Source organism: Prionailurus bengalensis, chromosome D2 (genome assembly GCF_016509475.1).
Source record: "Prionailurus bengalensis isolate Pbe53 chromosome D2, Fcat_Pben_1.1_paternal_pri, whole genome shotgun sequence".
Classification (NCBI taxonomy): domain Eukaryota; kingdom Metazoa; phylum Chordata; class Mammalia; order Carnivora; family Felidae; genus Prionailurus; species Prionailurus bengalensis.
The window spans coordinates 50,057,877-50,083,821 of record NC_057351.1 but is presented as its reverse complement, the minus strand read 5'-3'; the positions used below and the strand labels follow the sequence as shown (position 1 = coordinate 50,083,821).

Here is a 25,945-nt window from a genome sequence, read left to right as displayed (position 1 = left end):
ATTTTAATGCAGATTGTTCACAAACATTTAATCTTACCATATACACTTGACCCTTGAACAATACAGAGGTTAGGGATACATATCTTCTATGCAGTCAAAAACTGACATATTACTTTTTAATTTTCTTTATGTTTACTTATTTAATTTTTGAGAGAGAGAGAGAAAAAGAGAGAGAGCAAAGAGAGAACAAGCCAGGGAGAGTCAGAGAGAGAGGGAGATTGAAATCCCAATCAGGCTTCACACTTTCAGCACAGAACCTGACACAGGGCTCGAACTCATGAACTGTGAGATCATGACCTGAGCCAAAACCAGGAGTCGAACACTTAACGACTGAGCCACCTAGGTGCCCCGACATATTACTTTTGACTCTTCAAAACCCTGACCATGGGCCTTACCAATATCATAAAGTCAATGAACACATGTGTATGTTATATGTATTATATACTGTGTTCTTACAATAAAGTAAGGCTAGAGAAAAGAAAAAAGTGGACCTGCACAGCTCAAATTTATCTGTTTAGGTTTGACTATATATAAAATTGGGTTCACTTTCTATTATTTAATATTATAACACAAGCATTTTCCCATATTATCATGAAAGCTTAGCTCTTAACTTTGTACTTAAATCAGAATCCTGCTATTTATACTGATGATTCTGAAAACTTTATAAATTATAAATTGTGCTGATGAAACAATGAGAAATACAATTTACACATCTCTACAAATCACTATAAATGAAGAAACAGAACTTAGGCCAAAGCTTCCAGGCATCACAGTGCTTAAGGAACTGGCAGAGAAAGAAAAGAACCTCTATCCATAAAAAGTGCAGAGGGGAACTGGGTCCATAGCAAGAGCTTCACTCCCCCTTCCTTTTCTTTTTTTTTTTTTTTCTTTTTTTTTTTCAACGTTTATTTATTTTTGGGACAGAGAGAGACAGAGCATGAACGAGGGAGGGGCAGAGAGAGAGGGAGACACAGAATCGGAAACAGGCTCCAGGCTCTGAGCCATCAGCCCAGAGCCCGACGCGGGGCTCGAACCCACGGACCGCGAGATCGTGACCTGGCTGAAGTCGGACGCTTAACCGACTGCGCCACCCAGGCGCCCCACCCCCTTCCTTTTCTTTACTAGACAGACCTAATGGTCATGAAAATTGTTGCTTACTTAATCAGAAAGTTCATATCCATTCTAACTTTTTTATTCATATTTAATTTACATTAATGCTATCTTATTATGGGAATTTTTTTACATTAAATAATAAACTATTCCAGAACTTCAATTTCAAATGGTTTAGAATAAACTAACCAATCCTCTGTTGAAAAAATATATATATACTGGATGAAAAAAAAATAAATTTAATCTTTTTAAATGCATTGAAGAATTAGCAAAAAAAAAAAGTTAAATACAGAGATAAAAACTGAGTGAAAATAAGAATCATAGAAATAAGTGGAGCACTGACAGATGCTGGCTTTTAAGTACATTTGAAAAATGAAGTGGTCTGGTTTTCAAAAGAATGGTAAAAAATAAAACTATTAAAATAAAGAACTTCAGGCTCAGACAGTTAAGTGTGTGACTTCGGCTCAGGTTATGATCTCACGGTTTGTGGGTTTGAGCCCCACGTCGGGCTCTGTGCTGACAACTTGGAGCCTGCAGCCTATTTTGGATTCTGTGTCTCCCTTTCTCTCTGCCCTTCCCCCACTTGTGCCCTGCCTGTCTCTCTGTCTCTCTGTCTCTCTCTCTCTCACCCTCTCTCTCTCTCTCTCTCAAAAATAAATATTAAAAAAAAGATTTTAAATAAAGAACTTCAATCATCAAAAGACGACAAAACAGAAGATATTTGTGACGTATTTAACTGACAAAGAATCAAGAATAAAGAAATACTACACACTAATTTAAAAAAAAAAAAAGCACAATTAAGAGAAAATATTAACAAATGATTTCACAGAGTAGTTAGTAACCAGAACAGACAAATAGCCAATAAACACATGAATAGATGCTGGACTTCATTAATTATCAGAGGAATGCAATTCCAAATGGCAATAATACCCCTTCACATCGTCTGATGCAACAATTCCACCCCTTGGAATAGAAACTCTCACACAAGTATATGCACAGGCATGTATAAAAGAGGAATGCTGCTTCTACAGCAAAAAAACAGAAACAAAAAACAAACCTAAATGGCAATAGGAGAATGGATAAATAAATAGCAGAAGGTCACACAAGGGTGTATTATACAGCAGTAAAAGTGATTATTACAATATACATAAATGAATCTCAGAAATATGATGTGAAAAATAAAAAGTCTCAGAAAAATACAATATACTTAGAGATAAAAAATAAATATGGTTTTAAATTATATTTTTAGAAGGTAAGAAAGATTAAACACAAAACGTTCAATGTAGTAACTTCTATGGAGGTAGGAAGCATAAGTAGGGATGGGGCCCACAAGCATTTGCTATATCAATTTCTTCAGACCAGACACATTTAAGTATTCTTTTTAACTAACTCAAAGTAATAATAAAAAATAATTCTTTAAAACCATTTCAGCTTTGGGGCACCTGGGTGGCTCAGTCAGTTGAGCACCTAACTTCCGCTCAGGTCATGATTTCACAATTCATGAGTTCGAGCCCCATGTCGGGCTCTGTGCTGACAGCTCAGAGCCTGGAGCCTGCTTCAGATTCTCTGTCTCCCTCTCTCTCTGCCCCTCCCCTGCTCTCACTGTCTCTGTATCTCTCAAAAATAAATACACATTAAAAAAATAATAATAAAAAAATTAAAAATTGTTTCAGCTTTTAGGGGTGCCTGGCTGGCTCAGTTGGGAGAGCATGCAACTCTCAATCTTGGGGTTATGGGTTCAAGCCCTACACTGGGTGTAGAGATTACTTAAAAATAAAAAGCTTAAAATTAAAAAAAAAAACAAAGAAAACCACATTTATTAAAAAAAAAAACAACTTTCAGCTTTAGAAAAACTCTAGGTACAAGACAAAATCAAGAAGTCATGAAAGAAAAATAAATAAATTTAAATACATGAAAATCAAAATTTGCTCTAAGGCAAAAAAAGAACCCTATTAAGAAAAACAGCAATGAGGAGAAGGGGTCTTCAATCCATATCTTTAAAAAGGCTAATTTCGGGGCGCCTGGGTGGCTCAGTCGGTTAAGCGTGGGACTTCAGCCAGGTCACGATCTCGCGGTCCGTGAGTTCGAGCCCCGCGTCGGGCTCTGGGCTGATGGCTCAGAGCCTGGAGCCTGTTTCCGATTCTGTGTCTCCCTCTCCCTCTGCCCCTCCCCCGTTCATGCTCTGTCTCTGTCTGTCCCAAAAATAAATAAACGTTGAAAAAAAAATTTTTTTTTAATAAATAAATAAATAAATAAAAAGGCTAATTTCCTAAATATGTAATAAGCTCCTATAAAGCAAAAATAATTGAAAAAAACAGAAAAATCAATAACCCAAATTAAAAGGCCAAAGATATGAATACACAGTTCATAGAAAAAAATATAAATGGCTTTTAAACAAAAACATGCTCACTCATAATTAGAAAAATGCAAATTAAATTACTGTGAGATACATACTTTATCTGTCAAATTAGCAAATATCAAAAAGTATGATAAAATACTACTTTGTGGATTAGGGTGGAAAAAATATTCTCTTATTCTCATAATTACCTCTGGCTTACAAATTGGCATTGAGAGTATCAGAATTACAAATGCATCAAAATTACAAATGCACAAACCAGTGAATCATAAATTCTACTTTTGGGAATTTATGTATCACAGAATTTCTTGTAAATGTTCAAATGACTTTGCTGCATAAGCTCAATCAGCAGAAGACAAAATTATCTGAATTGTCTAATAATACAGGACCAATTAACTAATGGCAAATACAGTTTGTAGTCATAAAATAGTTCATTTGGAGATTCTTTTTTTTTTTTTAAATGTTTATTTACTATTGAGAGAGAGAAACAGAGTGTGAGGGTGGCAGGACAGAAAGAGAGACAGACACAGAATCCGAAGCAGGCTCTAGGCTCTGAGCTGTCAGCACAGAGTCCAACGTGGGGCTCAAACCCTTGAACCATGAAATCATGACCTGAGTGGAAGTCGGACACTCAACTGACTGAGCCACCCAGGCGCCCCTGGAGATTCTTGACATTATCCTGATATGAGAAGACAGCCAAGATGCACTATTAAGTGAAAAAACTAAGATTCACAACAGTGTCTATAGGATATTTTCATTTTTTTTTTTTTTTTTTTACAGAAAGAGAAGAAAGAAGGCTAGAGAGAGGAAGAAGTAAAGAGAAAGTAACTGGTATCGTTTGATGCCTTGGAGAGAAACTTGATGGCTAGGAAGGAGGGAGTTTTTTTTCTCACTGTATATACTTTTGTGTATTTTGTACTTGCAATCAGTGATTACATTTCCTATTTTAATATTAAACTAATAAAAACTTGTGACAACTATACTGCATACACTTATGAATATTATCTGCAAACAAGTTTCATTTTTACTTCTGGGGGAACTTGAACTTGGCAGTGCTTAAAAGAAAAAAAGATTCTAATCCTATATGAGGCACATTTTTTTCTTTTTTTGAGATTTATTAAGTTTTTTATTTTAATTCCAGGATAATTAACATACAGTTATATTAGTTTCAGGTGTACAAAGTAGCGATTCAGCAATTCTACACATTACCCCGTGCTTATGATGATTAGTGGACTCTTAATCCCCCTCACCTATTTCACCTATTTCCCCATCAACCTCCCCCACATATTTTTCTTAACGTTGAACATTCCTGTTTGTTGAAGCTGGCTAAATTTTCTTCTGTGAAATAAGTTTTCTCAGCATTTTAAGAAAAATTATGGAGTTGGTAAATGTTCTGTTTCATTCTAAAATCTGTGTCTAAAAAATGTGCCATGGAAGGGAAACAATCGTTGTTATTTAAGTTGGCCATACAACTTTTGAAATAACCTACCTCTTTCTGTACTTGCTCAATCTGTTTTTTCGCATCAGCCAGTTTCTCTTTCAGCTCAGCATAGTCTTCTTCCTTCCTCTGAAGATCTGCTTTCAGATTCTGGGTAAGAGCAGCGCTTGCAGAGAGCTCCTCTTTCAACCTAAAGAACACAAATCATGTTCTATAGTGACCACCACTAGACACATACGATCATATGTGTAACTGCTAACGATCTACCAAATTCTCTATTTTCACAAACCTGGAATGTCCAATGAGTCCTTCAGAGAGGATTTCATGTGATTTTATAAACAGATTTTTGCACATAACTTTGGGTTCCAAAGGTCTATTTGAATAAAGTTCAAGTTCTGTACTCATCATACATGCTATATTGTATTAGATTAAGTTATGCCCATCTATTATTTAAAAGCTACATAGGAAAACCAATAAAATAAATGCTTTGCACATTTTTAAATATTTTAATAACATTTATCTTACTTTTCTGCTTTTTGCCGGTGGGTTTCATTTTCTTCTTCCTTTAACTGAAGTGAATGCTTTGCATCTTGCAAATTATTTGTTAATTGTGCGATTTCTTCTTTCAACTTGATTTCCTTTTCACTTAAATCTTTGGTGTTTTTAATAGAATCCTGAAGATTTGCTTGAAATTCCTTCAGACTTCTCTCTAGCTTTGAGATGATAGATTCCTTTTCCAATATTTCTTGTTCTAACTTGGCTGAACGACTACATTCATCTTTGTGAGTTTCTAAGATTGCTTTAAGTTCCTTTATTTTCATCTTATAGCAAGTAACATCTTGTGTAAGTTCTGAAAGTGCTCTCTTCCCTTCAACTACATGCCGTACTTGAACATCAAGAGAAATGTTTTTTTCTTGCAATTCTTGTTTCAGCTGTTGTATAAGATTTTCTTTTTCTTTCAGTAGGTCACCTTGATTTTTATTCTCCCTCTCCTCTGTTTTTAGCCTATTGTTTTCATCCATACAGCCTCTTAATTCTGCCTGTAATTTTTCTATCTGTTGTTCCAATTCCTGGATCTGATGACTTTTTTTGGAAGAGGCTTTTACAATCTCCTTACACTCTTCCCAAATGGCCTCAATACTAGAGTGGAAAGAACTTTCCCTACCGAGTTCTTGAATATGATATTCGTTAACCTGCTTACTTACCAAATCATCATTATCTAAAAGGTGTAACTGTGTATTCTGTAAATTATCCTCTTGAAAGCCACTTGACAGATCCCGGAGATTGAGTAAATCTATGTTTGCGATCTGAGAAACTGAATCAAGCATTCGTAGTTCATCTATTTTTGCTTGCATTGCTTTTATTTGTGAAACATTAGTTGTGATATTTTTTCTAGCGGTTTCTATTTCCTTTGACATTTTCTCAATCTTTTCCTCCTGTTCTTGATTTATACCTCTCAGCACATGTAATTCAGAAATTGCATTATCATAATTTGACTGAATTTGCTGGACCTCAATATTTAAAGTCAAACTCTTCTTTTCAGAAAAAGAAAGTTCCTGCTGCAAACTAATGATCTTTTTGTTTAATTCTGCTTTTTCTTCCTTTTCATTTTTAAGTTCATTCTCAGCCATGAGTAGACATGTTTTCAGTTCTTCATTATTTTCTTGTAAAATTCTAATGCCTTCCTCATCTTCTGAAATGGTCTTCTGCACTTCTTCACTTTTCTTTTCATCTTCAGTTGGAGTTACAGGGATAGGTCCTTTAAAAATAAGAAAACTGTTATTAATCTAGCAAACATTAATAAAACCAAAAAATTACCCTATGGGCCAATATTAAAACATACAAAAAATATGAAAGCAAACTTTTAATGAGAAACAGAAACAGGGCATCGAGTGAAAAAGTAAAAACAGGTTGCAAAACATACACCCACATAAGCCCATTGATGTAAAAATTATAGTTCCTTAAATTAATGCAGAAAGAGTTAGCAAAGGAAGCATGCCAAAATAGATGGTAGCTACCTGAGCAGGATTACCAGTTATTTCTCTTCTTTTTATAACTTTCAATATTATCTACATTTTCTACTACAAGTCTTTGTTATCATTATAACATGGGACAGAGGGAAGGAAATCACATAATGAGACACTTAAGGTGGACATCCCAAACCTTAAAGAACAATTTTAAAGTACAACTGTATTACAGATCTACTGAATTAATGACTTGAAAACTGAGTACCTTATTTTAATAGCTAAAATTAGGGGGGAAATCGTTGAAATTCTGAGAACTCTGATATTGCCTTACCCTTCTTCACTAGTTGTATAACTGTCAATAAACTCCCCAACCCTAAGACCACTTCCTCAAATGTAAAGCAGAAATAATAACATCACCTATCTCAGTTTCGACAGTATGGATACAAAAACAAGCCTTATCAGTAGATTTCTATTTTTCAAATACAATCCGTATTCATTTCCTTCACCTAATTGTCTAAATGCTCTTGGGTAACTGTGCAATCTCATTTCGGAATCCCAAGATCTTTCTTTAATACAGACTAATTTTAAAAGCACACTGAATAAGGTTTTATTATCTGTAACTCACATTGTGTCCTCTGCCTCATAGAGAGGGTGGGGAAAACATGGCATTACCCTTGCTGTATAGCCTCACTATCTTAAAAGCTGCTTAGTTTATTTTTGAAGCTTTTCTTATGTTTGTAGTTACATTTTCCCAATTTACTGCCTCAAGATTCTTAATTTATTCTAAGGATTCCAGCTACTCTGGAGTCTTAAAGATTTACCCTATTTTTACAACAAACTAGCCCACTTCCTCTTACGGATTTTTTTTTTTAAATAATCTTCAACCAATATATAATTCTTCCATCTGAGTGTCTCCTAACCTTTTACAAAGTTGGGGCAAGTCGTCCCAAAGTGGAATTATCCAGTCTCCACTGGTTCAGATTTCTGTTTTACTTCCCATTTCATGTAATTCTCTACTTGTCATGCTATATTTATACCTATGACTTCATCAGTGGAAATGACTAATTAAAAAAACTAAATGAGGATGATAAGAGTCCTGGACTTTTTTTTTCATAACTTAGAAATGTTTTTTTTAAAAAAAGAATCCTCCTGCCCTTTAAAATGACAAGTTATAAAATTGTGTGAACCCTTCATGAGGAGAGATGGGATCTAAGCAAGTTTAAAATGAGAATAATCAGAAATTCAGAACTCACAAATAGATCCTATCTATCCTAAGTTGAGAAATTTGAGTCACGCATACCATATGGATATAGTCCCTAAACCTTCAAGTGAATACAGAAAGCTCAATAAAACTTTTGTGATCAAATAATGTTGTTCTTTTAATTTTACTATATTTCAAGACTGGGATAATTACATAACATAAGGTAAATCAAACGAATTTGTTTTGTACCTGATTTTTTTTTTCAGATACTCATACTGTTCTTCCAGAAAATTTTAAATGTTTTCTATCAAAAGATTTATACAACATATTCAGAACTGCCTTGTCAGGGAGAAATTAAAGTATTAGTCAAGCAACAGAGATGGGAAAAACTCTTCAGTATCTATTGTTAACTTATAAAAACTACACATAAACAATAAGAATGCAGTTAACACTTTAATTCAGTATTTACACTATACTCAACTTATACGTATACTGCTTACTGTATTTTGTTATAACAGGTACAGTTTTGATTGAACAATTGCAAGTAAGCAGACTGTATCATGTCTCTAGTTTGCCTCCTTTATTGCTACCTGAAGGCTTATTTCTTAGACTGTTTACATGGTTACCAGCTTTCCCAAAGTACAGATACAGTGACCTCAAACAAGCAAGTTCACTTTCATAGGAAAATTGCTTTGCATTCCTTTTTAAGAAGAGAAAACATGCATCTATGAAATACTATCAACTCCCTGATCCTATCCTAGTGGTTACAGGACTCACATATTTTATTCCAGAGATTTTAGTAGAAGTTAAAGGGGAAAGATGGTGGTTATAACTATGATTTTCATAGGGTACCTTACATATATATTCCTTGTAGTCTCTAATAACATAAAAAACTGAGAAATGGCCAAGTGGTTATGAATTTAAGGAGAAAAAAATATTTTGTTGTATTACATAAACTTACTTAAATCTACCCATATCAAAATTATTTATGCCTAACAACTACAGTTCTTAAATACTCTTCATGAAAAGGTTACCTTTAGGATTAGTCCCACTGTGTGTATTACTTGCTCCTGGCCACTTCCACTTCCTAGTGACCTACTGATCCTACGTTCTCAGCTACTCTATGGCACAGACCAAAGCGAAAGAGGGAGAGGAACAGTGTGCTATGGAAAATCACAGCAAAGGCATCCCTCCTTCAATGCATAACAGAAGGCATATGTTTATTATGTCTTGATCTATTAGCTCACATGAGCACCACACATCCTATAAACCATATATCTAATGTTATATTATCCTCTAAGGCATTTACTTTTGTAAACATGCATTTCACTGAGGTTCTATAAGGTTTATCATGTTGGTATACTACCCACTGCCTTCATCTTTGAAAACCTCAGGAGGCAGGTAGTACTTATTTTATTTTGCTAATGACCAAAGTTAAGACTTAACTTACTCCTTTTCTCAAGGTGAAACAGTTAGGCAGGTTGGTTGCTAAAGCTAAAGTTTATAAACCTTTCGTAGAAAGCCCTTACGCCCTGTATCATACTACAAAAGTTTTCCAAAAAAAACAATGATTTTCTTAGAGAGAACATAAAAGTTGATATATTCTTCCACATAAACAGAGACATACATTATACAGTAAGCATGCACCCACTTTTTAGTAATTCTACAGTAAATGCAATAACTCAAGCACATTTGTCTTTGGTACTGTTCAGCTCGAAGTCTTACTGTCAAATGTCCTTTTATAGAAGGAATAAAGAATGCAAAGGGAGAAAACAGTGTGGAGAGATTTGGGCATGAAAAGATACTGTAATTATTTAGTAAAGAAGACTACCATTAAGCACAGAAGTAAAAAGAATCATAGGCATGCAAAAGAGTGATAAAAACACAGTATCTAAAATTATTTTATTAAAATAAAAGACAGCTGTAAATACGCACACCCATCCTCCAGGCAGTTTATAATGTTAGCATTAAAATCAGTGACATTTACATTTCCTCAGGTTTTTTCCTTAGATAAGTAAATTTCCTGTTTGCAACTCTGTCCATTACTGGTTTAGGAATTAACTTTCTGAAAGTCCTCCTGCTGACAAAGTAGTACCTTTCTTTGCTGGCGGTTCTTCTGGTTGAAGTTCATTTTCATTTTGTCTTTTTCTTCCCAAATCGGTTTTGGTTTTGTCATCCTCAAGCACCTGAACTGTCTCACTATAAGCCAATGTATTGCTTGTTATTAAAGAAGAGGTACCAGCCTGATCCTAAAATAAAATAATTAAGGTTAGTTCACATACAGAAAGCTACAATACATGTAAAAGCTATATAAATGTTTCAGTGGTGTATCATAAAAATTTTATTTTCAAATCAGTAGAAACATTTTCTAATTTATTTCTTAAATCTCACCCTAAAATAACTGACGGCTCTGGCAAATGAGTAATATTAACTAACTTGTACACTCTCTAAGGAAAACAAAAATACTTATCTTAAAGTCAGTTAAGCAAGTAGTTTCACCCTGATACCGAAAATCAAATTCATCATTAGTGGGTTTAGACCTGCATGGGGATAACTGGAGAACCCTAAAACACTTACCTTTAAGTCACATTCCAAATGTGCTTCGAAAAGAAAAATACAAAAATACTACCACAAAACTGTTTCTTACAGATGGCTAAACTTAAAATCTTGAGGTCCCCCTCTAGAAACTCTGCAAGTTTTGTTTTGTAATCAAAGCCTCTCAGAGATAAGCAGTACCTTCTTATCTTTAACAACTCCCAGAAAAATAGTTTAGGCCTTAGCTTCTAAGCCTATGTATATTTAAAGATACACAGTCCACATACAGCTTTAAAACTGAGCCCCCAGTTTATCTAAACAATAAAAATCACTTAGATTTTTATTTTTTAACACAAATACTATGCCTCCCTAAAAGGTGAGCAGAAAACAAAGATTGAATATACTGTTCTCCAGAAAGAGGAAGGATGAAACTCCGTAGTTAGGTCTATAAAGTAATCAAAAGTATGGTAAAGGCAGGGACTTTTTTTTTTTTTTTTAATGCAAAGATTACTTAAATCCCTATATGCTGGTAGCAATCCATGTTGGGGGGAAAAAAGTGTATGAAAAAAACAAAATGCCATTTTATACCATAAAATAAAACATTTTATTCAGAAGATATAAATGAGATGCCTTTTTTAAATTACAAAGTAATGAGGTTTTTTTTTTTAAGAAGTTTTTTTTTAGCTATCCCTAAACAGAGGAGGATGTCATGACGAAAAACCTCCACGCGTTTTCACAATTAGTCCCCTGGTGTCACTGAGAAATAAAAAAATCCTGGAATAGGCAGATCACACGGCTGACAGAGCCTGAGAGTTTTCATTCAAACACTCCATAACAGGATCAAGTTGGCTCCTTCCTCACTCTTAGACCTATCAAAATGATATGATCATTTTTTTCCTCCTTCAAAGGATACAACTTCCACCAAAAAAAAAAAAGAAAAGAAAGAAAAGAAATCTATCCTCCACAACTCATTTACTGAAGAGTCTTTTCTGCCCCTAGAGTATGCTTTTGGATGGAAGGATGATCAAGAACCGACATTCAAGACAAACTTTTTTATCTTTCAGAAGAGTCTGCTTTCAAGACAAGCTTTGGAACAGTGACCCTAGATTAACAGTTTAACAGCACATTCAGGCTAAGTCCCAAATTACTTTGCATTTGTTTACATATTTATGTGAACAATACTGCACACTGTTTTAACTTGGTTGGTAACACAATCTAGAACCCATCTAAAAAGTTTATTTACAGGCAAGGACTATTAAATTAGGAATACGGCTTATTTTATAGTGCTTTCTCACTATTACTTAAACATTACAGACACACTGTGGTATACAAACATACTACAGAAATAAACATAATTCTGGGGCGCCTGGGTGGCGCAGTCGGTTAAGCGTCTGACTTCAGCCAGGTCACGATCTCGCGGTCCGCGAGTTCGAGCCCCGCGTCACGCTCTGGGCTGATGGCTCGGAGCCTGGAGCCTGTTTCCGATTCTGTGTCTCCCTCTCTCTCTGCCCCTCCCCCGTTCATGCTCTGTCTCTCTCTGTCCCAAAAATAAATAAAAAACGTTGAAAAAAAATTAAAAAAAAAAAAAAAAGAAATAAACATAATTCTACCTTAAATTTCTAATAATTCTCTTGGAAGTGGTAGTCGCCAGTGTGATCTATCTCTGGCTTTTTTTTTTTCTTTTTTGTATTTTCCATCACCAAACCAAATAAGACTTAAAATCCAAATGAAGTGATTAGAGCAAAAGCATGTGGTGACTAACCAAACGAAGGTGCTGAGAGAGTCTGGAGGCCCAGCAATTCAGTTACTGTAAAAAGTCAAGCCCCAAGTCCCAAAAGGTCTTACCTCCCCTTATTTCACAAGTCCATTTTCTCTTCTTAATCTCTATCACCACTATCCAATTACCCTTAAACAAAATTGTCATCAACCATCACCTGACTCTTCCAAGATGCTTCTCTGGTCTCTCTGCCTCCAGTCTAACTCCATCCCAATCCCATCCTACAAGTTTCCAAATACATCACTCAAAATAAAAAATCAACTTTGCTACTCCTCTCCTTAAAATTAACGACTCCTCACTGCCCATAAAATAAAATCCAAACTCTTTAGTGCAGTATTTAAGGACTTCCATCATCTTACCCCAACCCACCACTCCCAGATTCATTTCTCACCTCTCCTTGCTTTTAAACTTTCTTCTTGAATAAATGCTTGTGCTTTCCTACAGTGACTGAAAGACTTCTCACTTCCATGACTTTGTACATTGATTCCTAAACCTGAAAGGCCAGCCTATTTTCTTGTCTATCACAGCTACAAACTGTCCCCTCCCCCTACTTTCAACTGGCTGAATTTTAGTCACCCTTTATGGCTCAACTAAATCATTTTAACCTCCAGAAAGTATTCCCTAAACCTCTACCTAGTCTCAGCTTCTTGCATATAGTGACTACACTGCACATTTCATTGTAATTATGTTTATATGGTTTCTCTCTTACTGAGGAGTCATTAAGGGGACTAGTTTTTATAAACCTATATAAGTCTCAAAATCTAACAAGGTACCTGGCATCCAGTAGACACTCACAAGTGTTTCTTGACTAAAATAAGCCGTTTTATGCTTCTTATCCTTTCTGTCCTCCTTATTACAAGGGTGTCTTTCCCAGTTCAGGTACAAAAAGTCAGATAGCCTGAATAATGCATCTAATAAATAACAAAAGACAGGCCTGCTACCAGAGATTAGACAGAAGGTAAGCTACTCTTCCTATATACCTATGCAGTATCAAAAGCCCACCTAATGTTGAGATGATTCAGAGAATATTGGTGGGTAATGGACCTTGACTGTAAACATACAAAGGACAGTCAACAGTCACTTTTTACAAGACACCAACCCTGACTCATCTGGTCAGAGAAAAAGACCTACAAAAGCACCTCCAAACAAAGCAGAGAGGTTTGGTATTAGTTTACTCAGCCTATTATGTTATATGTTCTGACTTTTTTAATTCAAAAAATAATCTAAAGGAGTTTACAATAAAAAACATAAAACCAGAAATCATTTTTTTAAACAAAGGATTAAAAGGCATGCTGATTATCCTAAACTAACTAAATATGAAATTACCTAAGTTTGTATGTATCAAACCCTTAAAGGCTTTGTATGGCACACAATACACGATGTAATTTTTTAAAGAAAATATCCTTGCTATTATTAAGCATACGAACATTAGCAAAAATGCATATAATAAAAAAAAAAGCCTCTAACAAAAAAACCCTAATTTCAATGATTTTCATTTTTTTAAAATGTTCATTTATTCATTTTGGAGAAAGAGTATGAATGCATGCGTGGGTTCAGGGGAGAGACAGAATCCCAAGGAGGCTCCACACTGTCAGCATAGAGGTAGGCATGGGGCTCCAACTCATGAACCATGAGATTGTGACCTGAATGGAAATCAAGAGTGAGTTGCTTAATCGACTGAGCCACCCAGGCAGCTTCCACCATTGAATTTCATTTAAAGTTCTATAAAGAGATACAGAAATATAGATACAGTGATGGAAGTCTTTATGATCTGAAGATATCTAAGCACATGAAGTTCCTTTTGCCCCAGAGCTCCCCTTCCAAGGGGCTATGTGTTCTTCTCTCTCATACATGTAAAGTACTGCCAGCATAGTCTGTGGGATATTATGTTCAAAGAGGTCAAATGTTCTCCTGCAAGTTACTCAAAAATTCAGATTTGCACAAGAGTAAACTGAATTTCAACACCCAAATAAACAATTCGACATTCTTAGTAAATTATTTTTAGCTATATGAGCTATTTTAAATTATTTTATTTTGAACCAAAACATAGACTTTTTAACGTAATTTGTAAGGCAGACAAAGTTAAATTCTTACGCTGCTTATAAACGTGTTATCCGTATGAAATTTTAGGTTTTGAAATTTATTGATTGTATCCTCTTTTTGAGCAATCATATCTCCCAACTCTTGAATTTTTTGATTCTGCATAAGTATTGTCTTTAAAGAGAAGAAAAACAGCAAGGTTTAGTAAATATATTTTAGGATAGATAAAATGCAAATAGGATATAATTTTAGAATTCCTTCAAATTTAAAACGAAGTAAAAATACCAGTAGCAACACACCATGCATAGTATGACCTTATTTTTGTTTAAAAATAATATATATTTACATTTAAAAAAAAAAGAAAAGCAATTTAATGAATTGAGTAAGAGGAATCTGGAATCAGACCATCTGAGTCCGAACCCTAGCTTCTCCACCATCTAGTTGTATGATCCTGGGCAAGCTATTTTATGTCTCTGTACAAATAAAAAATAACAGTATCTACATCATAAAGTTGTTCTGAGATGTAAAGCACTTAAAAGAGTACACAGTAATGTTCTATACAAATAAATACATATAAAGTAAAAGTCTAAAAAAGATACCAACCAACTTGGTTTTCCCATTTTTATTTAGGACAAAGATTATGGGGGATTTATTTTCTATTTTACATATAACTGAATTTTCACAACTAGGATCTACTATTTTTATAACTAGAAAAAATAAAGGAAAAGATTAGGAATCATCCAAACACTAGCTGTAGTGTCTTCTGCTAAGTACATTATTTTGGTTATTTCTTCGAATACTGAATATTAGATACCAAAGATCTTATTTATGTCTAATCATATCTTAAAATATTTAGCTCTTTAGAAGGATAAATATAAATTGATATAAGACCCATGCCAGAGAAGGTCAGGAAAAATAGCAAGTTTAGAGCTCTAAGTTCACTACATGTGCATGTATGCTTGTAATTTCATATTTAGACCTATCAATGTCAAATCCATCTACAACCACTTGGAATGATTATCTGATCTAAAGATACAAGGTGCCGACGATCTTCAGAATTCAATGCTGCACACTGATCAAGCCATATCTCATATTTTACAACAGTAATTTTAGGTGAAATAAACACCATTTAAATGCATCCAACTAACACTATGCACCCACCGAAAGAGTAACACAGATCTTTATGTGCTGATGTACAATTACATCAGCATGATCTCCAAGACACCTTTTGACGGAAGAAAACAAGACACAAAACTAATTAATCCCATTTGTGTAAACTTTTCAAAAGATGTGTGTATGTGTTTTCTATATATAAATAAATATCTTCTGCAAAGACTGAAGAAACTTTCTAGTTGCTATCACTAAGAAAAGGCCTGAGAGTGAAAGCACTTATAATTTTCAATTTTTTTAATCACATTCATTTATCATTTTTTAATTATCTTTAAAATAAATGTACCTTGTCATAATTCATGCTCCTTCAATTGCTTAATTATTAAGTTCCTTATCAAGACAAAATAAAACTTGAAGTATTACCTTATTAGATTTCTCAAGCTCTTGAACCAATGAATTTATGTTAATTTCTGATTCTGAAAAAATAAGAATATTGAAAACAAATATATAAGCATCTAAAAAATATATTACTGTATAATCATTGACACATAAGCTTCTATAGTTGACGTAACACTAGTGTTACAGTCAGGAAAAATGATTTTCACAGCCACTAGAAGCACCCAGGACTCAGTTACTAATTCTACCACCAGAGGGCAAGGTTTCTGTAAAAGCCACTTTCAAAATCCAATCCAAGGTAAAAATGAATGACCTATGTTAAATAGTGAAAAATTTCTGGTGTAATTTCAGAGATGAAAGGAAAATAGAAGCTTTTCTATTTTCATAATGTAATGTATGAAATACATTCACAATGTAAAGGCACCACTTACATGATATTTTCTACCCATCTTGTTTCACACAGAAAAGGGCAGAACATGTCCTCCAACACTTTTAAAAACCAGATATGACAAGACATTGAGTGTGTGTGTGTGTGTGTGTGTGTGCGTGTGTCTGAGCTGGAATGGAGCACCAATGTAACAAACTTAAAATCACTCCATAGGAGTTACTCTATCCCAAACTTACAAGCCCAGAGCAGAATCTACCACACTATGACAGAACATAAAAAATACAGAACAAAATTCACAGCTTTACAATTTCCTAAGATTTCTTAATTTGCTGATAAAACTAATGCTTCATTTGGTGTTTGTTGTTCTTGTTGGTTTTGAGGGGTCCACTTTCTACTTTCTATTAATATTAGCCTATAAGTAAATGAAGGCAAAAAAAATTTTTGATAGTAAATTAGTACAAAGCCATTAAAATGTTAAAATATTAAATGTTGCCTAGATCAAAGAATTTTCTAGTCAGTACAGTAAATACGTAAATAAGCATCTGTTTTACTCACCGACTATGTTTTTTATGCATTTGTAACATCTAAATATGGATAAAATACATCTACTTACCATTTTCTTTCTTTTTTAACTCTTCCTGGATTTTGATTAATTCTTCTTTGGTTTTAGCTAATTCAGCTTTAACTTGATTAAACTTTATTTCTAAACAAGCAATAGCTTCCTGGGGGTCAGCAAGAGATGCAATATATAAGTGAGCAATTTCAGCCTGTTTCTTAATATCAGTGACATCATCTTGAAGGGAATCAATAATATCTTCAATTCCTACATAATTATGTGCTTCCTAAAAACAGCAAAAACCACATGCCTAATGTTAACAGTGGCTTTCACTCTTGCAATGCGGCACTATCTAATTTCGACAGTTTTAAGAACACATAGCAAAAAAATTCACAGTTTAGAATTTTTTTCAATAAATTGTATCAAAGTATCTCTAATTATTAAAAAGCTGTGTTCCATTACTCATGACTATTTTATGGAACATGAGACACAGTTTCCCATAAAAAAAATGTCATAAGTTGTGAGAAATCCTTCTAGAACAATTATGACTGTCAGTTCAGGTATACTTTGTTATATAATGTCTCATAAGGGCTCTGGTGGGACAGCTAAGGAAACAAACCTCCATCATCACAACTCAGACCAAGAGCCAAACCATGTCTAGGATACATAAACATGATCTGACAGCAAGAGCCAGGACATCACCATCCCAGGCCCCTAAACTGAGTTATTAAAAAAAAAAAAAAAAAATCAAACAACCCCCAAAAGACATCAATTTCAGTGGAAGCAGAAGAAGGGTATGTTTCCTCAAGGGCAGGGAATGGTCAATCAGCCAACAAGAGCAATCCTGTTTACATATAAATGATTTTGCTTTAATCAGAGCAAAATTGTTTAAAATGGACACAAATGAGGCTAAAAGGAATCTACCTACAATCAATACATCTAAAAAGCAACACAAAAGGAGATATAAACATGACACATAATTTCTCTCTAGTCTAATAGCTATATTTAACTAATTGTGCTTACATTACTAACAAAGCATGCTTAATTATAATAAAGCTACATAGTAAGTATTTTAATTCTAAAGTATATTAGTGTTTCTCGTCACTGATGTGGTACACTACACACAGATCAAACACCTCACTGGACTTCATATTTCAGTTAACATACTTTGTTTTCAACTTTCATGACACAATCTTCATTCTCTGGTTCTTCTTGAGAGTCACATTTACCAACCAAATCCCTGAAGATAGCCAAACGACATTCAGCATTTTCCTCAAGTATCTCTCGTTCCTGAAGGAGAGTTTCCCTTCATAACACAAATTAATCCCATTAGGAAACATAAAAGCACAACTTTGTGTTTTTGTTTTGAATTTGTAAGATTAAGGATACATGCACCCTATGTTTACTGCAGCATTATTTATAATAGCCAAACTATGGAAGTAGCCCAAGTGTCCATTGATAGATAAATGGATAAAGATGTGGTGTGTACACACACACACACACACACACACACATATATATATACAATGGAATATTATTCAGCCATAAAAAAGAATGAAATCTTGCCATATACAACAACATAAATGGAGCTAAAGGGTATAATGCTAAGCTAAATAAGTCAGAGAAACACAAATACCATATGATCTTACTCATATGTGGAATTTAAGAAACAAAACAAACGAGCAAAGGAAAAAGAAAAAAGAGAGACAAACCAAGAAACAAATTCTTAACTATACAGAACTGATGGCTACCAGAGGGGAGGTGGAAGGGGGCATAGGTCAAATAGATGATGGGGATTAATAAGTACATTTATCAGGGCACCTGGGTGGCTCAGTCGGTTAAGCATCCGACTTCAGTTCAGGTCATGATCTCGCAGTCTGTGAGTTCAAGCCCTGCATCGGGTTCTGTGCTGACAGCTCAGAGCCTAGAGCCTGCTTTAGATTCTATGTCTCCCTCTCTCTCTCTGCCCCTCCCTCGCTCTCTCTCTCTCTCTCTCAAAAATAAACAATAAAAAAAAGTTAAAAAAAATAAGTACACTTATCATGATAAAAAAATAAATAAGAACTAAATTTCTAAGATTAAATTATTATAAATTAAAAGCAGAATTTAAATCATTCATGTACAATTCAGAACCACTGTCAAGATTAGCAACAGCTACTCTCAAGGCTGAAAGAAGAGGTCAGAATTTAGAAGCCACTTAATATAAAAAAAGTAAATAAAAAATTCTGTACAAATAAAATTCTCAATTTTTACTAGGACATGAAATAAGTAACTTACTTAAAATCAGCTTCCCGCTGAGCTAAATACTGAGTAAACTCCTGTGTAACTTCATCACGAATTTTAAATTCCAATGTTAACTTTTCCTTTCTTTCAGTTATCAGTTTTTTTTTCAAGTCTTCTATTAAATCCAACAGTTTCTAAAACATAAACATTAAAATCCTAAGAACAAATATATCCCAAGGGAAATATTACTGTCCAAGTATTCAAAAATAACTCTTTAGTTGACTATAATTATGCATCCTTTTAATAATGATAATATTCTCATTGAAAATTACATATGTGCAGAGACTCAGTAATCTGAAAAGCCTCTCTACATTTTAAAAATACACTTACAGTAACTCAGATGTCTCACTGTATGGCCACACTAAGAAAAAAAAGGACAAAAAATCTGAAGATCCATTATCCACCAGGAACTACTCTGGGGAGTTCATATTCGATGCCTTTCAATCCACATAACCTTCTGTGAGCGTGGTAGCAGCATCCACACTTTGTAGGTGGGGAAAGTAAGGACCAGGTTTGTGGAAAGTGGTAAAGGCTGGATTTCAACTTAGTCAAGATTTAAAGCCTAAGTGTTATACAGAGTAGTTACTGAGAATCCCAAACACATTCCAAAATGGAAAAAAGATATGTTTCATAAACTTATTTGGTGAGCAACAACTCCAAAACCCTGGAAAAAGCATAATATGTAATATGGACAATGAATAAATAAGGCAATTAACACTTGACATGGCCAGTATAGATCTGTAATAAAATATTATAGCATAACAGCCTGATAGTCTTTTAAGATTTCTACTTAAACTTTCTCAACAACAAATTACCCAATAAACTCTCTCAAAACTACAGATCTTTCAATGTCTCAATTTGATATTGAAAATATTTCCATAAATATCCTAACTTTGAAATCCTGGTTCTAAGAACCTACACCGAAGAAATACTTCTATACCAGGACCCAGTGTTCTGGCTGTGAAAATGGTTATCAGTGTTGTTGTTTTATGATAGTGATTGTACTTAATTAAAGGAAAAGTGAAACCCAACTCAACAGTCAAACAAAAAAGATTGGTTCAATTATGGTACGATCATACAGCAACCTACTGTAATGAACAATGACATATTAATGCATACTTTGTACCATTTTTTTTTTAAGTGAAAAAAGTCAGGATACAAAAGAATAATGGATAGGGGCGTCTGGGTAGCTCAGTTAGTTAAGTGTCCAATTTTGGCTCAGGTCACAATCTCACTGTTCATGAGTTCAAGCCTGACATCAGGTTCTCTGCTGTCAGCACAGAGCCCACTTTAGATTCCCTGTCCCCCTCTCTCTGCCCCTCTCCTGCTCACACTTTCCCTCTCTCTCTCTCTCAAAATAATAAACAATTAAAAAACAAAAGGGTAATGTATAGTAAAAATCCATTAACATGAGTGGTATATAGAGAGATCTTTATATTTAGTTTCCTTTTCTTTTTCCAGATTCCATCATGATTAAATAATACTTTTATAATTTCAAATGACTACATTTTCCCACTGTTAATTTTTTTTTAATGTTCATTTATTTATTTTGAGAGAGAGAGATCTCATGAACCAGTAGATCATGACCTGAGCCAAAATCAAGAGTCAGACATGGGGCACCTGGGTGGCTCAGTGGGTTCAGTGTCCGGCTTTGGCCTAGGTCATGATCTCACCATTCCGGAGTTCGAGCCCCGCATTGGGCTCTGTACTGACAGCTCAGAGCCTGAAGCCTGTTTCAGATTCTGTGTCTCCCTCTCTCTGCCCCACCCCTATTCCCTGTCTGTCTCTGTCTCTCTCAAAAATAAATAAACATTAAAAAATAAAGGAGCATCCTCGGTTAAGTGTCTGACTTCAGCTCAGGTCATAATCTCATGCCTTGTGAGTCTGAGCCCTGCGTGGGACACTATGGTGACAGCTCAAAGCCTGGAGCCTGCTTCTCTCTGCATCTCCCCCACTCGTCTCTCTCTCTCTCTCTCTCTCTCTCTCTCTCTCTCTCTCTCAGAAATAAACATTTAAAAAACATTATTAAAAAATACCACTGTTCAATTTTATGCATTTACCATACATGTAAGACAATCAACCATCCTGTTTTTGAAGAAATAGAATAACTGGTACTAGGCAGACACTTTGAGTGCTTTTACCTGACTGCAAAGTAAGTTTGGTGGATTATGCTAAAATCACTGAGTGAAAGGATACTAAGGAAGAAGATACTCACATGGTCTCAAACTATCATCCCGCAGATGATACTTTTAAAATATAAAGACATCTGAAACACAATACCTTAACCAAATGAGCAAAACTTAGCATCACCAAGAATGGGGGATTCAGACATCATGTGTCTCCTGATAGGATGCAATGGAAAATTTACAACTTGACCTAAATAATAGGATGTGTATAGTGTAAAACCTGAATCATGAGGAAACAGTCAAAGAAACTGAGATTGAAGGTGCTGTACAAAACAACTAGCCTCAACTTCTCAAGAATATCACTGTTAGATTACAAATAACTAAAAGAAACATACCAATCAAAAACAATGGTTAACTTTAGTTGAAGCTCAAAAACATAATGGCTGGGCACCTGGGTGGTTCAGTCAGTTAAGTGTCAACACTTAATTTTAGCTCAGGTCATGATCTCATGGTTCGTGAGGTCGAGCCCCACATCATGCTCTGCACTGACAGCCCAGAGCCTGCTTGGGATTCTCTCTCTCCCTCTCTCTCTGCCCCTCCACTGCTCATGCACACAAGCATGGGTGCCTACATACACTCTCGCTCTCTCAAAATAAAATAATTTTTAAAAAATGACTATAAAGGACATACTGGGACCACCGAATAAATCTCAATATGGACAATATAATAGATTATATTATTATATCAATGTTAAATTGCCTAGGTATGAAAATGGTGTTGTGATCATAAGGAATATGTCTACATTGTTAGGAAACACATGCTGAAGTAGTTAGTTGTAAGGTGCCATTATGTCTACATCTTGTTTTCAAATGGTACTGGCAAAAAAAATGTGCATTCACATACACACAGAGAATTAAACATGGTAAAATGTTAACAACTAGCAAATTCAGGTGAAGTATAAATGGGTTTTCATTGTACTAGTCCTACTGTAGGTTAAATTTTTTCAAGACATAAAGTTGAGGGGCGCCTGGGTGGCTCAGTCGGTTAAGCATCCAACTTCGGCTCAGGTCATGATTTCATGGTTCAGGAGTTCAAGCCCCGCATCGGGCTCTGTGCTGACAGCTCAGAGCCTGGAGCCTGCTTCAGATTCTGAGTCTCCCTCTCCCTCTGTCCCTCCCCTGCCCCGCTCTGTCTCTCAAAAATAAATAAATGTTTAAAAAATTAAAATATTAAATATATACACATATATATATACATATAAAACTGAGATACATAACAAACTTAGCATGTTGCTGAAAAAAACTGGAAGAGAGGGAGTTGTAGGTATTGTTAACCCTAACTTTCATAATAATAATAAGCCAAGCTTAGAAATACGAGTTCTTAATACATACCCTCTTCTCCTCATGGCTACTGAAAGCCTTATCTTCCTCCAAAGTCTTATCTAGATCTTCATCAGTACGTTCACTTTCCACACTTTGGTTTTCTTCACCTTTTTCTGGATCCTCAATTAAATCTTCATCTTCCACCAGGTCTTCTAGACTACTTTCCCATGAAATCGTGGATCTTTTTACATTTAGTATTTTATTAACTGAATTATTAATGTCTAGGGATACATCTTGAGAAGATTTGACAGGTCCAAATGGTTTCTCTTGAGAAGAATTTAAAGCGTCTGGAACACAAACCTGTAAAAATATCCAATGTGACTTTTAAAACAGAAAAGGAAAAACTGTCAACCAGAAAAGAAATCCATAAATTTGAGTCAAATAAAAATTCTAGTGTTTAAAAAAGACCTATCTATGCAAACAAACATACAAGAAGGACTCCTAGCAGAAGGGCTTCCTGATTAGCCATGAAGTGAACCAGATGGATGGCAGAGCAGACGGACAATTCACAATAATACTCGTAACTTGTAATGAGTGTGTATTATGAACTCTTATTACTAAGGTTATCCTAATACTAGCAAGGGAAACTTTCAATCTTTTTAATGCCCTCTTACTTGATCAAATATTCACATTTCTAATTTTCAATTATTTCCCAGGTTTTCAGTTATAAGTACAAAATGGGTTAGTTACACCAAGAAAAAATGGTTCATATTCTGGTAAGAAACTTAATAAATCCTGCAGAAATTTGAATATATTTACTTTTTGTGCAATGGCTGAGAATTTCAACACATTGAGGGTTTCATCATAGGCAAAATAACACTGGCTGATGTTGACAATCATGCATATTTTCCCTTTACCATTAAAAAAACTTTGAAAATAGTGAGTCAGTTTACTTTCCCGGAAAGGCACATGCTGTTGAAACCTATGGAAAAAATTTTCAAAAAACCATAAGTTAAAACAAATCTCATAAAGTCAGAATGCTGATAAAATTTACAAAGAAATAATTAATCTAGCTATCACAGACTTAAACTCTAGGTTAGTGATTAGTTCTGCCGATAAAAGTCATTTTCTGTTTACTTATGTTCTTTTCTTTAAATACTACTACTAATACGAAAACTAACAATAACTCAGTATGCAAAATGTTAAGAAAATCACATTGAACTGGGTTGTATTTTCTAGGGTAAAGCAATTATACAAGATATGCCATGAAACACATTAACTAAAAATGAAGGCTAATTACAATTTACTAAGCCTAAAGTGTAATTAACGCAGAAATCTTATCACATCTAGAACACAAGGCATTAATTAGTAAGAATACAGTGGTTTTAGATGCTAAACCAGGATCATAAGAAGATTATCTAAAGTGTTTGTTGACATATATTTGCTAAATATTTGCTAAGTATTTGGAAAATACTGTTTACTTGATGAGTCACTGACATCAACTAACAATATTTTTTACTTCAATTTTTTAAATCCAAGAACTCTAAGTATTTCAATTGTAATCCATATATAGTCATCACATACGAAGCAGGTTAAAAACAAAAAAGAACTTTCTAAAACTGGAGTTGAAAGTTTAAATATTATAACACTTAATATGCTAACAGCACTTTCAGCAACACTTACTTTGACTTTTCACTGTTTTTCAAAACATTGATACACTTTCCCAGAGTCAATAAAGAAGTATTGATGTTCCCAGTCTCTCTTAACCTTTCCCCTTCATTCTGTGTCTTCAGGCTTCTTTCTGAACCAGCAAGATCACATAAACACAATCTGAATTAACCAAAAAAACAAAAAAAAAACAAAAAAAAAAACTATGAAAAGTTCTTCAAAATGAAACAATTCAAAATAATTAAGAGTTAAAGAATGCTCAACTTACTCACTGACTCGCATTACACGAGGCATTTCAGAATCTTCAATCTGTAATATTCTAATAGTGAATATGCTGTGACTAAAAGAAATATACAAAAATCAAATGTTATCTTTCATTTTTAATTTCTGCATTCCATCTGGTGAAACCAGCATCCAAATAGACATCTATTTACACCCTAATACTAGCCATACCTCCAGCACTGCATTTTCCAACCAGTTGCCAGGTATTCCAATCCCATGTTTCATTGTTACCTAAATACCTAACTGCCTAAAATCATGTATCTTGTCTTTCATTTAGCCCCAAATTCCCTGAACCCTCTCCTTCTCTTAACATTCCACTTCTATTAGTGGAATCATTTACAATAAAATTTCAATATACTTGCAAAGATCATATTATTAGTTAAAATGGTACACAGACTGCTAATCTTCTACCTAAAGCAAAGCATACATTTGGCCCAAATACAGGCTTACCTGGATCATATACTATCTTCATGCCATACTAAGTATGGGAGACAGGGCTCTTTCCCCCTTAAGAGACAACCTGTTTTAAATATCTCACTGTTTAAACTTATTTCCTTTTGTCTCTCAAGTCCCAATTCCTTCCCTCAAAAACATCATTCTTTAACCTTGAGATGTCTATTGTAGGCAACTCTTAAAAGAGAGCTTAGATATTCACATAAAGAGTAAAAATACCTAAGCGACTTTATGTAAATTAGTAAATTTTATGTTAGAACAAGAAATAGTCCAGATAATCTTCTGTGCTTTAGTGCTCCTCAGTTAACAGAATACTTTTTATGCCTATGAATTCATCTAACATATCAGAGAGACTACTGCCCAGTTCAATCTTAAATTAGTTGTATTTATAATAGCACAGAATACCCTGGGTACTTCAAGCTCACACCACAGTGTTTCTTCTTTACCTTCTACTAGAAGCATTGTTCAGCTTTGTGAAGGCAACACTCTGGTGCTTTATTCCTAGTTTTAAAAGTCTATATGCTTCTTTGGAATCAGATACTTGAATCCATTGTAGATCTTTAAAAAATAAAGACGACACATCAATTTATAAAAACATAGCATTTGTTGTACAATGTAATCTCTTTAGAGATTTGTAACCTCTTTTCCCAAAGACATATAATGAAGTGTTTTTTTAAGTTTTTTAAAAGTTTATTTATTTTGAGAGAGAGAGACAGAGAGTATGAGTGGAGGAGGGGCAGAGAGAGGAAGAGAGAGAATCCCAAGCAGGTTCCACGTCATTAGCACAGGCCCGACACGGGGCTTGATCTCATGAAGCGTGAGACCATGACCTGAGGTGAAATCAAGAGTCGGATGCTTAACTGACTGAGCCACCCAGGTGCCCCTATGATGAAATCTTTTAATAACACCCCTTATGTGGAATCCACTCAGCTATTCC

General features: G+C 34.5%; 1 protein-coding gene across 2 annotated transcripts in view; it reads right to left on the bottom strand.

The window, feature by feature from the left end:
- The window catches only part of KIF20B (kinesin family member 20B), a 74,837-nt gene that overhangs the window by 34,362 nt on the left and 14,530 nt on the right, over nucleotides 1–25,945 (bottom strand). The window contains exons 10-22 of one of the 2 annotated variants that reach the window (XM_043596943.1): nucleotides 25,455–25,566; nucleotides 24,542–24,613; nucleotides 24,289–24,435; nucleotides 23,425–23,587; nucleotides 22,675–22,965; nucleotides 19,152–19,291; nucleotides 18,042–18,180; nucleotides 16,932–17,160; nucleotides 15,958–16,010; nucleotides 14,479–14,598; nucleotides 10,168–10,321; nucleotides 5,430–6,663; nucleotides 4,956–5,094 (exon numbers count right to left, since the gene is read on the bottom strand). In XM_043596943.1, the coding sequence (XP_043452878.1) occupies nucleotides 4,956–5,094; nucleotides 5,430–6,663; nucleotides 10,168–10,321; nucleotides 14,479–14,598; nucleotides 15,958–16,010; nucleotides 16,932–17,160; nucleotides 18,042–18,180; nucleotides 19,152–19,291; nucleotides 22,675–22,965; nucleotides 23,425–23,587; nucleotides 24,289–24,435; nucleotides 24,542–24,613; nucleotides 25,455–25,566 (2,993 nt within the window). The remainder of the gene's footprint in view (nucleotides 1–4,955; nucleotides 5,095–5,429; nucleotides 6,664–10,167; nucleotides 10,322–14,478; nucleotides 14,599–15,957; nucleotides 16,011–16,931; nucleotides 17,161–18,041; nucleotides 18,181–19,151; nucleotides 19,292–22,674; nucleotides 22,966–23,424; nucleotides 23,588–24,288; nucleotides 24,436–24,541; nucleotides 24,614–25,454; nucleotides 25,567–25,945) is intronic. The other variant, XM_043596944.1, reaches the window with a different exon arrangement.